Genomic DNA, 14,244 nt, shown 5'->3' with positions numbered 1-14,244 from the left:
ACCTGGGAGGTGAAGGTTGCAGTGAGCCGAGATCATGCCATTGCACTCCAGCCTGGGCAACAAGAGTGAAACTCTATCTTAAAAAAAAAAAAAAAAAGAGAGAAGAAGAAGAAGGAAATATTTTCCAGGGACTTCCGGTTACTTTTTGTAGGCTGGAATTCTGCCACATGGCCAAACCTAACTGCAAGCGATTCTGAGAAGGTGACGATTTTAGTTGGGCACGTTGCTGCTCCAAATAAAATTGTACTTTTTGTCAGTGATAAAGAGAACAGATAATGGGGTGTGGTGGGGGGGAGTTGGAAGTACCCAGCCCAGGGTCGAAGCTTCCAGAGATCTTATATTCTGATGGGGGAGATGGGAGGGTCAACGGAAAACAGTAACGCAGCTTGGTAAATCCTCCGCCGGAATTACAGGTGCTGTAGGAGCAGAGAGGTCTTGAGGAAGCCTTGCCAGAGTAGGAAACACACCTTGGGGGCCATTCCTTGAAGGACTAGCGGAAGTCCTCCAAGCGGAAGAGAGAAAGGCTTTTCAAGCTTGATAGAAAGCGTCTTTCAAAGTTATCGGAGATTTCAGTGGAAATTGGGAACCCAATGTTCGGTGTTCCTGAAGTGTGAGGGTCAAAGGCTGAACATGGAGCCGGCGGGGAGGGTGCAGGAAGAAAACAGTCATGAACGTCTGGTATGCCATGAAGAGGAATAGAGCTTTACCCCCAAGAGCTCCTGAAGGGTTTTAAACAAATGAATGACATAATCAGATTAGGATTTTATTTTTTAAAAAGAATGAGATGGGGTCTTGCTATGTTGTCCAGGCTGGTCTTGAACTCCTGGGCTCAAGCGATCCTCCTTCCTCAGCCCCCCAAAATGCTGGGACTACAGGTGGGAGCCACTGCACCTGGCCCAGATTTTAAATAGCTAGCAGTACATCACCTGACACAATTATAAGGGTTAGTTGAATGGAGGCAGTCATGTGCATGGAGAATATGTGAAGTATAATAATAGACATGGGGTGGAGGAATGTTCTGACATAGAAGGAGCAGCAACAGGGTTTTTGCAACAGTCTGGATGGGATATGACAAATATTTCAATCAGGGCTACAGGAAGAAGGATAGAAAGTTCTCTGTGCTCCAAATGGGACATAGTTTGCTTATTAAGGTAGGATTCTTAGAAAGAAAAAAAAAAAACGTGGGCTTCTTTTCTGATACTGGTTCCTTTCCACTTCCTACCAAATCCTTGATGAAGAGGGGAATTCAAGGGGGAGGTAGGAGAAGGGAAACCCTTCAAGAAGCCATTGTTATGGGAAGAAATATTGGTGGGATCCTGGGTTCTGAAGTCCCTTCTCTTCCTTTGCTGTTGAAATGTTGGCCCTCCCTTTCCTTCTCTCCTCTTCTCATTTCCTGTTCCCTAGCTAGTCCTCTACACCCTTGGCTTCTCACTACCTATTTGCTGCTAACTGCCCATCTTTATCTTCAGATTTCTTTCTTTAGTGGTTGACATGACCCTTTATATCCCACTGTCTCAACATCTTCACCATCAGGCCTTACACATTCTCAAACTTAACATAGTAAACTGAACACACTATTTTCTGTCTTTCTATATCTCTCTACCTGCATGGATGGCACCATCCACCCAGTTAAAAGGGATCAGAATATGCCAGTCCAAACTGTGCCACTTTGGCATAAGTATGATTTTGAGCTGGAAGGCAATTAAGAAACACTTAAAAGCAGAGTATAAAATTCCCCTTACGAAGGAAAGTGTCTCTCTTCCCCTCTCCCATATCAAGAGAAGGAGAATAACTCATATCACAAGAGACAGAAAGTCAGCACCATCTTGAATCTGCATAAACAAATCTTACTAAAATAGCCATTATTTTCCATTAGTGCCTCCCATATATTTACCTTCCCATAATTTACTGCCCCTAGGTGCCCAAATCCCACTTCCTTTGTCTTGTTATGTATCCACAACTAGTCCTTTGTTAAAATGGCATATAAGCCCCCATTCCTAATTGCTTCTCCTGTTTTCACTTCTTCCCTGTGAAGTTCTCACGTGCTTGTGAAATAACCTTTCCGTTCATCTGCCTTTTCTCAGTTTCATTTGCAGGCCCCAGATACTAAACCCACCAGGTAGAGGAAAAGGGTTTCTCCTGTCTGTAATCCACCGTCTAGAATTCTGTCAGTCTTCCCAGCCTCTTCCCTTACTCTCCTGTCTTGCATTCACTTAGTCTCCGACACTGGTGAGCCACCTGAGCCCTGTGCTGCTGTAAAACAGGTGAGTTAAGAAATTTACCCATCGTTTTGTTTTCCAAAACCCTCCAACCTTTTGTGTTCCAACGAAACAGCTAACTGCAAAGAACCACCCTGCTCACACGTATTCCATAGAAAGCCTCATCTCCATCCTTCCTTATAAGATTCATGTATGACTCTTTTGTTTCGCTGCCTCTATGAAACCTCAGGTCCCCTTCCTTTTCCCTGAGATGTTATTAATTAATGAACATGTTTTCGATTGCAATGGCCCAAATAAAACCACCTCTGTAATTGTCTGGTACATTTTGTCTTTGATGTCAGTAAGTCATTCCTGATTCTATCTCCTAAGCTAAGTAGCTGTTGAACGTCCCCTCCTTTCCCTCCCACTGCCCGTTCACCAGCTTTTACCTGGATAACTGTAGCGGTCTCCTAAATGGTTTCAAGGACTCGGCTTTCTTCTTCTCCACCCCATTCTTCACATTACTGCTAGAACGATCTTTCTGAAAAGCAAGTCATTATCCAATCTCTGTTTCCCAGTCTAACTTTGAAGACACACTACCCCCTCCGCCCGCCCCACACATGCACACACACAATCCATGAGTACACTGAATTACTTGGGTGAAATACTGTGCTTTCTCTCACCTCTTTTTTTTTTTTTTTTTTTTTTTTAAACAGAGTCTTGCTCTGTTGTCCAGGCTCCTGGAGTGCAGTGGTGCAATCTCTGCTCACTGCAACCTCTACCTCCCAGATTCAAGTGATTCTCATGCCTCAGCCTCCCGATTAGCTGGGATTACAGGCGCCTGCCACCACACTCGGCTAATTTTTTGTATTTTTACTACAGACGGGGTTTCACCATGTTGGCCAGGCTGGTCTCGAACTCCTGACCTCAGGTGTTCTGCCTGCCTCGGCCTCCCAAAGTGCTGGGATTACAGGCGTGAGCCACCGCACCCGGCCTCCCATAGCTTTTTGTGCTTTCTTCTATCATTCTTTTTTGTCACATTGTATTATAACTGTTAACTTGTTTGTTTCCTTCCTCCCTCCACTAGGCTGTGAGTTTCTTGAGGATAGAAACTTCATTTTATTTATCTTTGTATTCCCAGGCCTGGTACAATACCTGACATATAATAAATGTATGTATCAGCATTTACTATAAGTACTATAATACCAAGTGTCACTTGAATGCTAAATGCCACCTAATCCTCACAATTGCCTTCTCAAATATGCACAAATGTTTATATTTCAATGAGTTGGACAATGTACATGTTCTCATTAACATCCTTTTATTCAGCGTAGTTGATAATTTAAGCATAAGAATATTCTTTTTATCCCATCTGAAATCCCAAAGATACAAGAATAAAAAGTTTTCCTAATCATTTAACATGTATTCTGCCCACTTCTTTTTTTTTTTTTTTTTTTTTGAGACGGAGTCTTGCTCTGTCGCCCAGGCTGGAGTGCAGTGGCGCAATCTCCGCTCAATACAAGCTCCACCTCCCGGGTTCACGCCATTCTCCTGCCTCAGCCTCCCGAGTAAGGCGCTCGCCACCATGCCCGGCTAATTTTTTTTTTGTACTTTTAGTAGAGACAGGTTTCACCGTGTTAGCCAGGATGGTCTCGATCTCCTGACCTCGTGATCCGCCTGCCTCAGCCTCCCAAAGTGCTGGGATTACAGGCGTGAGCCACTGCGCCAGGCCCACTTAACTTCTTAAGTCTTGAGGATCACCATTTCCTTTTATTCCAAAAGAGGGAATGCTCTGGCAAGTGCTGCAGACCCAAAATGTACGTGGGGTGGAGCTTTTAGTGAGTGGAAGGGGCTTTCATGACTACCTTCTTTTTTTTTTTTTTTTTTTTTTTTTGGAGACCGGGTCTCACTCTGTCGCCCAGGCTGGAGGGCAGCGGAGCAATCCCAGCTCACTGCAACCTCTGCCTCCCAGGTTCAAGCGATTCTCCTGCTTCAGGCTCCCGAGTAGCTGGGATTACAGGCACGCGCCACCACGCCCAGCTAATTTTGGATGTTTCGTAGAGACAGGGTTTCACCATGTTAGCCAGGCTGATATTGAACTCCTGATCTCTAGTGATCCACCCGCCTCAGCCTCCCGAAGTGCTGGGATTAGAGGTGTGAGCCACCGTGCCTGGCAACTACCTTTTCTTCAGAGTTCCCTCTGTTCTCTTCCTTTGATAGCCGAGAGGCAAGCCAGGGAATGACCTCCTTTGCGTGTCTTCCCCCATCTGCCCTCACTATAGGAACTCCTAGAAGGACCAGGACAGACACAAGGATGTAAGAGAAAAGGACAGAACAATTAATGCAACTGTGACTCTGGGCTTGGGGAAATATTCTCTTCAGTACACACATTTATTTATTTGTTTATTTATTTATTTTTGAGACAAGGTCTCACTTTGTCACCCAGGTTGGAGTGCAGTGGTGCAAACTCGGCTCACTACAACCTCCTCCTCCCGGGTTCAAGCGATTCTCCCACCTCAGCCTCCGGAGTAGCTGGGACTACAGGAACACGCCACCATGCCTGGCTAATTTTTGTATTTTTGGTAGAGGCGGAGTTTTGCTATGTTGCCTAGGTTGATTTCGAACTCAGAGCTCAAGTGATCCGCTCACCTTGGCCTATTAGAGTGCTGGGATTACAGGAGTGAGCCACCGTGCCTGGCCTTTTTAATTTTAAATTCACGAGTTACATATGCAGGTTTAGATTCAGGGTGTAAATATGCAGGTTTTGTTACATGGGTGTATTTCGTGATGCTGAGGTTTGAGCTACTGATCCCATTGCCCAAATAGTGAACATAGTACCTGAAAGTAGGTTTCAATGCTTGCCCTCTTTCCTTCCTCCTCCCTTTTGGAATCTCCAGTGCTTATTGTTCCTATCTTTGTGTCCATGTGTACAACATGTTTAGCTCCCACTTAAAGTGAGAACATGCAGTATTTGGTTTTCTGTTTCTGCATTAATTCACTTAGGATAATGGTCTCCAGCTGCATCCATGCTGCTGCAAACGACATGATTTCATTCTATTTATTTATTTAGATACAGAGTTTTGCTCTTGATGTCCAGGCTGAAGTGCAATGGCGCGATCTTGGCTCATTGCAACCTCCACCTCCTGGGTTCAAGCAATTCTCCTGCCTCAGCCTCCCGAGTAGCTGGGATTATAGGCACCTGCCACCATGCCCAGCTAGGTTTTTGTATTTTCAGTAGAGATGGGGTTTTGCCATGTTGGCCAGGTTGGTCTCAAACTCCTGACCTCAGGTGATCCACCCACCTCGGCCTCCCAAAGTGCTGGGTTTACAGGTATGAGGCACCGCACTGGGCCGATTGCATTCTTTTTTATGACTACATAGTATTCCATGGAATATATGGACCACATTTTCTTTATCTAATCTACCATTGATGAACATCTAGGCTGATTCCATGTCTTTGCTATTGTGGATAGTGCTGCGAAAAATGTACAGGTGCATTTGTCCTTTTGGTAGAAAGATGTATTTCCCTTTGTGTATATACCCAGTAGTGAGACTGCTGGGTTGAATGGTAATTCTATTTTTAATTCTTTGAGAAAACACCAAACTGCTTTCCACAGTGGCTGAACTAATTTACATTCCCACCAACAGTGTGTTAAGAGTTCCCTTTTCTCTGCTACCTCACCAACATCCATTATTTTCTGACTTTAATAATAGCCATTCTAACTAGTGTAGATGGTATCTCATTGTGGTTTTGATTTGCATTTCTCTGATGATTAGTGATGTTGAGCATTTTTTCATATGTTTATTGGCCACTTGTACTCTTCTTTTGAGAAGTGTCCGCTCATGCCCTTTGCCCATGTTTTGATGGAATTATTTGTTTTTTTCTTGCTGATTTAAGTTCCTTATAGATTCTGGTATTAGTTCTTTGCTGGAGGCACAGTTTGTTAATATTTTCTCCTATTCTTTAGGCTGTTTACTCTGTTGATAGTTTCTTTTGCTGTGCAGAAGCTCTTTAGTTTAAGTAGGTCCCATCTGTCATTTTTTTGTTTTTGTAGAATGTGCTTATTTTCTCTGACTTTTCAGTCAGAAGTTACAATCAAGGGGAGCGTAATTGATCCAGTGGAGACCCAGGATAAAAGGGTGTAATTGCCTAGAGAATCTTTTCTGTTAAACATCATTCATCTTACTTCCCTTATCCCTTTGCCTCCAAACCTGTTTCCAAAACAAAAGCATTGCTCTGAGGAAGTGCTTGCACAGTGATAGATAGCCCACGTGGGGAAAGGCTGGGAGAATCATGCAGAAGAGAAACCGAGAGAGATGGAGAGCGCATTCTGGCCAGCCACTTTTCTTGTCATCAATCACTGTTTGCCCCGCAGTAGTGGGCTGGGTGAGCGCAGCCTTATAATTAAAATTCTCTATTCTAACCTGTCCTCACATCTTTAAAATGATTCTTTGAGAAGTCTGGGTTAAAAGGTTTAAGGAAGAAGCCAAATTGTGAGTTTTGGGGGAAAGGACGATCATCATCTTTAAAAGAACTTTTGGTTTCCAAAGAAATATGTATAGAACTAAATGCACAGATTTTCTTTTCCATTTTTATTTTTTTAGCCAATTCCCAAAGCCCTAAATCACATTTTCCTTTAGATTTAAACTCTAGAAAAACATTATTATTATTATTATTATTATTATTATTATTATTATTTGAGACAGGGTCTTGCTTCATTGTCCGGGCTGGAGTGCAGTGGCACAATCTCAGCTCACTGCAACCTCCACCTCCAGTGCTGAGGCGATTCTCCTGCCTCAGACTCCCAAGGGGCTGGGATTACAGGCCCGTGCCACCACACCTGGCTAATTTTTGTATTGTTAGTAGAGACGGGTTTCACCATGTTGGCCAGGCTGATCTTGAGCTCCCAACCTCAAGTGATCTGCCCACCTCACACTCCCAAAGTGCTGGGATTACAGGCATGAGCCACTGTGCCCAGCCTAGGAAGACATTCTTGTCTTCTCTAGTTCACCCTCCACCACCGTCTCCTCTCTGGAGAGCCCCCTAAATGGCTACACAAAACAGCTAAACCACCTTTCTTCCCCCTGTGACCTTGCCCATACAGTGCCTCCTCTGAGTGCTTGTTCCTATCCCATCTCCTTGCAAAGGTACTAGAAAGTATTACAGCTGAGGTTCAGACATATTCATCTGTTACCCATTTACTAGTCAGAGAAATTAAATTATTTGATTGAATGAGTTCTGCTTCAAGCGACAGAAGAATGTTCCACCCTCCAGTAATGACATAGAGGACTAATTGAGTCTCTTTCCAGCTTCTGTCCTGAAAAGCAAACAATCAAACAAACAAAAAATAAAAGACATTGTGATACTCAGAAGCTCAGTACATATATAGAGGATACTTGACCTCTATATACAAAATAACTCACAAATGCACAATTGGATTATTAATAGTGTTATCTCACAGGAGTAGAATCAGGTAACCTTTACTTTCATTTTAGTATTTTCATATAACAAAGATGTATTATGTAAAAATATTAGGAAAAGTCCATCTATTTTCAATCTGACAGAAAAAGTATTGTTTTAATACCAAGATTAGCTTTTTCTGACATAAACTATTTTCAAGAGTTTAGGACAGGCTGGGCACAGTGGCTCACACCTGTAATCCCAGCACTTTGGGAGGCTGAAGTAGGCAGATCACCTGAGGCCAGGAGTTTGAGACCAGCCTGGCCAACATGGCAAAACCCCATCTCTATTAAAAATACAAAAAAATTAGCTGGGCGTGATGGCACATGCCTGTAATCCCAGCTACTCAGGAGGCTGAGGCACAAGAATCGCTTGAACTTGGGAGGCAGAGGCTGCAGTGAGCTGAGATCACACCACTGCACTCCAGCCTGAGCAGCAGAGCCAGACCCTCTTTCAAAAAAAAAAAAAAAGGTTTAAGACAAAAAAGGAAAGCTCACTTTCTATCAAAAATAAGCTTCCAAAAGACAATAACAGGGCTGAGTGTGGTGGCTCATGCCTGTAATCCCAGTACTTTGGGAGGCCGAGGCAGGCGGATCACCTGAAGTCAGGAGTTCAAGACTAGCCTGGTCAACATGGTGAAACCCTGTCTCTACTAAAAATACAAAAATTAGCCAGGCGTGATGGTGGGCACCTATAATCCCGCAACTCGGGAGGCTGAGGCAGGAGAATCACTTGAATCTGGGAGGTGAGCCACTCAACCTCCGCCACTGCACTCCAGCGTGGGCAACACAGTGAGACTCTATCTATAATCCCGCAACTCGGGAGGCTGAGGCAGGAGAATCACTTGAACCTGGGAGGTGAGCCACTCAACCTCCACCACTGCACTCCAGCGTGGGCAACACAGTGAGACTCTATCTCAAAAAAAGACAATAACAGTAACTTGAAAGAGGCTCCTCTTCACTTCTGCCACCTAACCCATAACTCCACCCATTTCTCCGCTGGACTTACCTCATTCACAGGGATCAGAATACTGAATTGTTGCCTGTTCATCTGTAAAATGAAATAAGATATATAATTACTTTGAGGGTCTCCTATATTCAGAGGGAAAATGCTTCATAAAAGCTACTGCTTTAGCCCTTTCCAGAGAATCTCTACAGGTTATGATATTCAGAATTACAAGAAAGTTTCAATCACTAATATTTGTACGTTGTGACAAATTATTAATCATAGCAAAAATAATGGAAATAGCCCTTTGAGAACGATGGTTCACATTGTTCTCTTCTTGGTCTAAGGACCACATCATATCAAATGTCTCTAGTGTACGCAACTTAAAAATGGCACACAACTGAATTAAAATATTTTAGGAGATTAGATAATTTAATTATGTGCTACTTGGCTTGGGAAGGAGTATTTGTAAAATTAAGAGAGAAGCCATGAAGAATGAGGCAGAAGTAGGTTGGGAGATGCAGGTAAGATCTCAGCTCTCATTTCGGCCCAGCCCTCTCACCTGGTAGGTAGTAGTCATAGACCTTGATGGTTGCTGGTTTCAAGTTGGTGACCAGCACACTTTGGCTGATGGTAAAGGTGTAAGTCTGAGTGTTCTTACTGAGCTGTGGGGAAGACAGATGAAACAATACCTTAGAACTAAAATGAAAATTACACTCTATGCAACATGGAGTTAAAAGACCCTTGCTGTCTTCATGTAGATTTTCTGAAACCCTGCCAGGAACGGTGGCTCACTCCTTTAATCCCTGCACTTTGGAAGGCCGAGGTGGGTGAATCACCAGAGGTCAGGAGTTCCAGACCAGCCGGGCCAACATGGTGAAACCCATCTCTACTAAAAATACAAAAATTAGCCGAGCATGGTGGTTGGCACCTGTAATCCCAGCTACTCAGGAGGCTAAGGCAGGAGAATCGCTTGAACCTGGGAGGCGGATGTTGCAGTGAGCCGAGATGGCACCACTGCACTCCAGCCTGGGTGATAAAGCGAGACTCCATCTCAAAAAAAAAAAAAAAAAAAAACAATTCTGAAACTCTCTACCTACCTCTACTGCCCTATGACAGTCTGCCCCAAGACATTGCCTCCTGCTGACTTCCTGGCTCTTTCTTCTTAGGATCTTACAGCTCTCTGGCCCTCTTGTGAACTGGTTCCCTTTGTTCATGGTCTACCCTGACCCATGGTTTCTCCACTAAATTAGTCAAAGTGGCCAAAGAAAGCAGAGGCTTGCATTTTACTCCAACAGTTCTATGCCCCTTACTGGTTTGCTTTCTTCATTCTGGTCCCTGAGCAAATGATACCTCCTCAAAGGGGCTTTCCTTGAACACCTTATTTAAAAATAGTCACATCCCTGGCCTGCCTCACCAGCACTCTTTATCCCCTTATGCTGCATAACACTTATTACTACCAAAAAAAGAAAAGTGCGTGTATACACATATACATGTAATTTTAACGAACTTGAATATTGTTGTCTCTCCACTAGAATATCAGCACTCTTAGGCCAGGTATCATATCTATTGTTTTCATTGCCACGTCTCCATCACTTAGAAAAGTGACTGGCATATGTTGGTTGCTCAGTAAATATTTGTTGAATAAATTAGCAAATGGAGAATCTAAGGCAATTGTATAAGTTACTTTACTATAACAAGAAAATAAATCCCAGCTACTTGGGAGGCTGAGGTGGGAGGATCATTTAAACCCAGGGGTGGAGATTATAGTGAGCCAAGATTGGGCCACTGAAGTCCAGCCTGGGCAACAGAGTGAGACCCTGTCTCAAAAAAAAAAAAAATTATAAATTTAGGTATAGAGCTATTAACGCCTAATTGGAAGGGATTTCCAAAGTTCTTCAGGTATAGTGCCTCTCTAAGTGTGGTCAAGAGACCTCCCCTACTCCAGGGATCCCTGAGATTGCATCAGAGTATCTGAGAGGTCAGAATTATTTTTAGAATGATAGTAAGACTTTTTTTTTCCACTCTCATTCTCTTACAAATATACAGGAGATTGTTTCCTTCTGGGGAAAGAGATTTAAAAAACTAAAAAATAAACAAGTATACAGTAGAGTTATCAGAGGCTACTTTATGTGTAATATTGCAATGGTTTGAACGTAGGAATAAATATAAAATTTCATTATCTTTGATTAAGCCAGATATTAAAGCAAAAATGCAAAACAATGTCACTATTCTTATTTTTTTGTTTTGGAAAATAGTTATTTTCTTTTTCTTTTCTTTTTTTGAGATGGAGTCTCACTCTGTTGCCCAGGCTAGAGTATAGTGGCACGATCTCGGCTCGCCACAACCTCTGCCTCCTGGGTACAAGCTATTCTTCTGCCTCAGCCTCTCAAGTAGCTGGGACTACCGGCGTGCACCACCACGCCCAGCTAATTTTTGTATTTTTAGTAGAGACGGGGTTTCACCATATTGACCAGGCTGGTCTCAAACTCCTGATCTTGTGATCTGCCCTCCTCAGCCTCCCAAAGTGCTGGAATTACAGGCATGAGCCATCATGCCTGGACAGAAAATAGTTATTTTCATAAAAATGTTATTTATATTAAGATGTAGTGAGTTTATTACTGTTTTTAAATTAATAAATATTTTAAGATTATCTCAGTTTTAATTTCTAACATGATAAAGACCAATAGTCAAAACCCACTTCACTGAAAGCCGTTTGAGGCCCTCAGTAAATTAAGAGTGTAAAGGGATCCTGAAACAAAGAACTTTTAGAACCACTGTTCTTTTCTATCATTTGGTCACCATAACGAATTAAAGCCAATGACTAACATGAACCAAAAGAAAGCTGGGGTAGGGCCGGGCGCGGTGGTTCACGCCTGTAATCCCAGCACTTTGGGAGGCCGAGGTGGGTGGATCACGAGGTCAGGGGTTCGAGACCAGCCTGACCAACATGGTGAAACCCCATCTCTACTAAAAATACAAAAATTAGCTGGGCGTGGTAGCAGGTGCCTGTAATCCCATCTACTCGGGAGGCTGAGGCAGGAGAATTGCTTGAACCCGGGAGGCGGAGGTTGCAGTGAGCCGAGATCGCACCACTGCACTCCAGCCTGGGCGACAAAGCGAGACTCCATCTCAAAAAAAAAAAAAAAAAAGAAAAAGAAAAAAAAAAAAGAAAGCTGGCTAGTAGCAGTTTTAATATCTGACTAAATGGCAACTAAGGCAAGGAAAAAAATGTGTGTGTGTGCATGTGTGGTGTAGGAATCTAAGGCAAAAGTATTTGATATAAATATATACACATATATAGTAATGGGGAAAGGATAGTATGTACTAATATAAGGAAAATTTAAGAAGATATGTTCATAATATATATATCTAATTATATAGTCTCAAATATATCAGGAAACGACAGCCAAAAATGTATGGATAAACGGATAAATCAAATATCACAATTAGAGGCCGGGGGCAGTGGCTCACACCTATAACTCCAGCACTTTGGGAGGCCTAGGTGGCCAGATCACTTGAGGTCAGGAGTTCAAGACCAGCCTGGCCAACATGGTGAAACCCTGTCTCTATCCAAAAAATACTAAACAAACAAAGAAATAAACTCCATCATAATTGGATATTTTAACATATGCTTTTCAGAAACTGTTAAATCAAGCAGAAAAATAAGCAGAGTTATCAAACACATGAACAACAGAAATAATGATCTCAGACTTCTAGATCAGAATCCAGGCCCAAGAGAAAAGAAATAGATGTTCTTTTGGAGTGCACACTGAACACTTGCAAAAACAGATCACGGATTAGGTCATGGAAGAAACTTCAGCACATTCCAGGCAATCAGGATCATGAAGACTCTGTTCTCAGACCATAATGCAACAAAATTAGACATCAGGAACAAAAGGATGGCTTTAAAACTTTCATGTGTTTCCCAACAAATTAAGAAATATAAGTGAATGACAATGAAAACGCTACTTGTCTGAGATTGTGGGACAGGGATGGCATGTACCTCGAGGGACATTTATAGTACAAGTTCATTAAAGAATAAGGAAGACTATATATGTGAATAAGGTCATCCTCTGGTGAAATTGATCAAGACCACAAGGGAGAAGATACACAGAAAAGAGGAAATAACCACAGATAACATCATTAGCACTGGCTTTTAGACCATTAGACCTGATGCTTCAGATTAGAAGCCAACTGGCAGATTTGGCAGGACACACTGAGGAGCAAGCAGTTCATCACCGTCTCGGACGTGGTGTCATAGAAATCAGACCCCCCAGGTTCTGCTCCCACCCTAGACACGGACAGATGGGATGACTCGGACAAGCCACTCTCTCTCCAAGTCTCAGTCGGTTGCTGTAAGACTTCAATAAGTTATGTGTGAAAGCATCAGAGACTTGGCAAAGTTTTAAACCGCAACATCATGATTACAGGGTAGTGCCTGATAAGCTAACCCGAGCTATGTCAAAAGAAGCTATACACGGCTCACACAACGTGAACAAAACCCTGGTTCCCGGGAAGATAGGAAACACAGTTAGATGATCGGGTTGGTGGCTGGGCAGGGGGTCGGAAATGGATGTTACCAACAACAGCATCTTTTGATTTGGGATATTCCTGTCTATTGGTTATATACAATAAGGATAACTTTGTTCCTTGTGTGGAGTGGAATATCATGAAAAGGAGCATTGTTAACAATTTTTAGAACGTTGTTAGTCCTTGAGAACTTCTTGCTTTATTAAAATGAAAGGTTATATACGATGTCTGATTAATATTAAGTAATATTAACATTATGTTAAAATGATACAAATGGCTATAGAGTAATGAGGGCTTACTCTGTACCAGGTACAGTCCTAGATATTTTTACATGTCTTAAATAATTTAGTTTTTTCTAGAACTCTAAGAGATAACTATTTTGACCCCTACCCACACACATTTTACAGCTAACTTTCAACAATTTGTCCAGTTACACAGCCAGTGCTAGAACCAAGATTGCAGCCCAGGCAGTCTGGCTTCAGAGCTTCTGCTATTAACTACTATAGCGTACTCTAGAGTTGCAATGTCACTTGTGGCTATTGAGCGCTTGAAATGAGGCCAGACAGAATTGAGACGCGCTGACAGTGCTGTAAAGGTGTGGTACAGAAAAAAAAAAAAAAGAATGTAGATATCTCATTAATACTTCTGTATATTAATTGTATAGTAAAATGGAAATATTTGGGGTATATAGGCTTGCATAAAATATACCATTAAATTTTTTTTTTTTTTTTTTTTTTTTTTTTTGAGACAGAGTCTTGCTCTGTAGCCCGGGCTGGAGTGCAGTGGCCGGATCTCAGCTCACTGCAAGCTCCGCCTCCCGGGTTTACGCCATTCTCCTGCCTCAGCCTCCCGAGTAGCTGGGACTACAGGCGCCTGCCACCTCGCCCGGCTAGTTTTTTGTATTTTTAGTAGAGACGGGGTTTCACGGTGTTAGCCAGGATGGTCTCGATCTCCTGACCTCGTGATCCGCCCGTCTCGGCCTCCCAAAGTGCTGGGATTACAGGCTTGAGCCACCGCGCCCGGCCAATATACCATTAAATTTAATTTCATCTGTTCCTCTACTTTTTAAATGTGGCTACCAGAACTCTTTAAACAATGTAAATGGCT

The 14,244-nt window shown here is 42.7% G+C and overlaps 1 protein-coding gene across 1 annotated transcript in view; it reads right to left on the bottom strand.

Moving 5' to 3' along the window:
* Positions 1-490: 490 nt before the first annotated feature.
* The window catches only part of A2ML1 (alpha-2-macroglobulin like 1), a 60,694-nt gene continuing 46,940 nt past the window's right edge, over positions 491-14,244 (bottom strand). Inside the window, exons 33-34 of the mRNA XM_050747562.1 lie at positions 9,167-9,269; positions 491-675 (exon numbers count right to left, since the gene is read on the bottom strand). Coding sequence (XP_050603519.1) covers positions 491-675; positions 9,167-9,269 — 288 coding nt within the window. The remainder of the gene's footprint in view (positions 676-9,166; positions 9,270-14,244) is intronic.

This window comes from Macaca thibetana, chromosome 11 (genome assembly GCF_024542745.1).
Source record: "Macaca thibetana thibetana isolate TM-01 chromosome 11, ASM2454274v1, whole genome shotgun sequence".
In the NCBI taxonomy this organism is placed as follows: domain Eukaryota; kingdom Metazoa; phylum Chordata; class Mammalia; order Primates; family Cercopithecidae; genus Macaca; species Macaca thibetana.
This window is presented reverse-complemented; position numbering and strand designations above follow the sequence as displayed.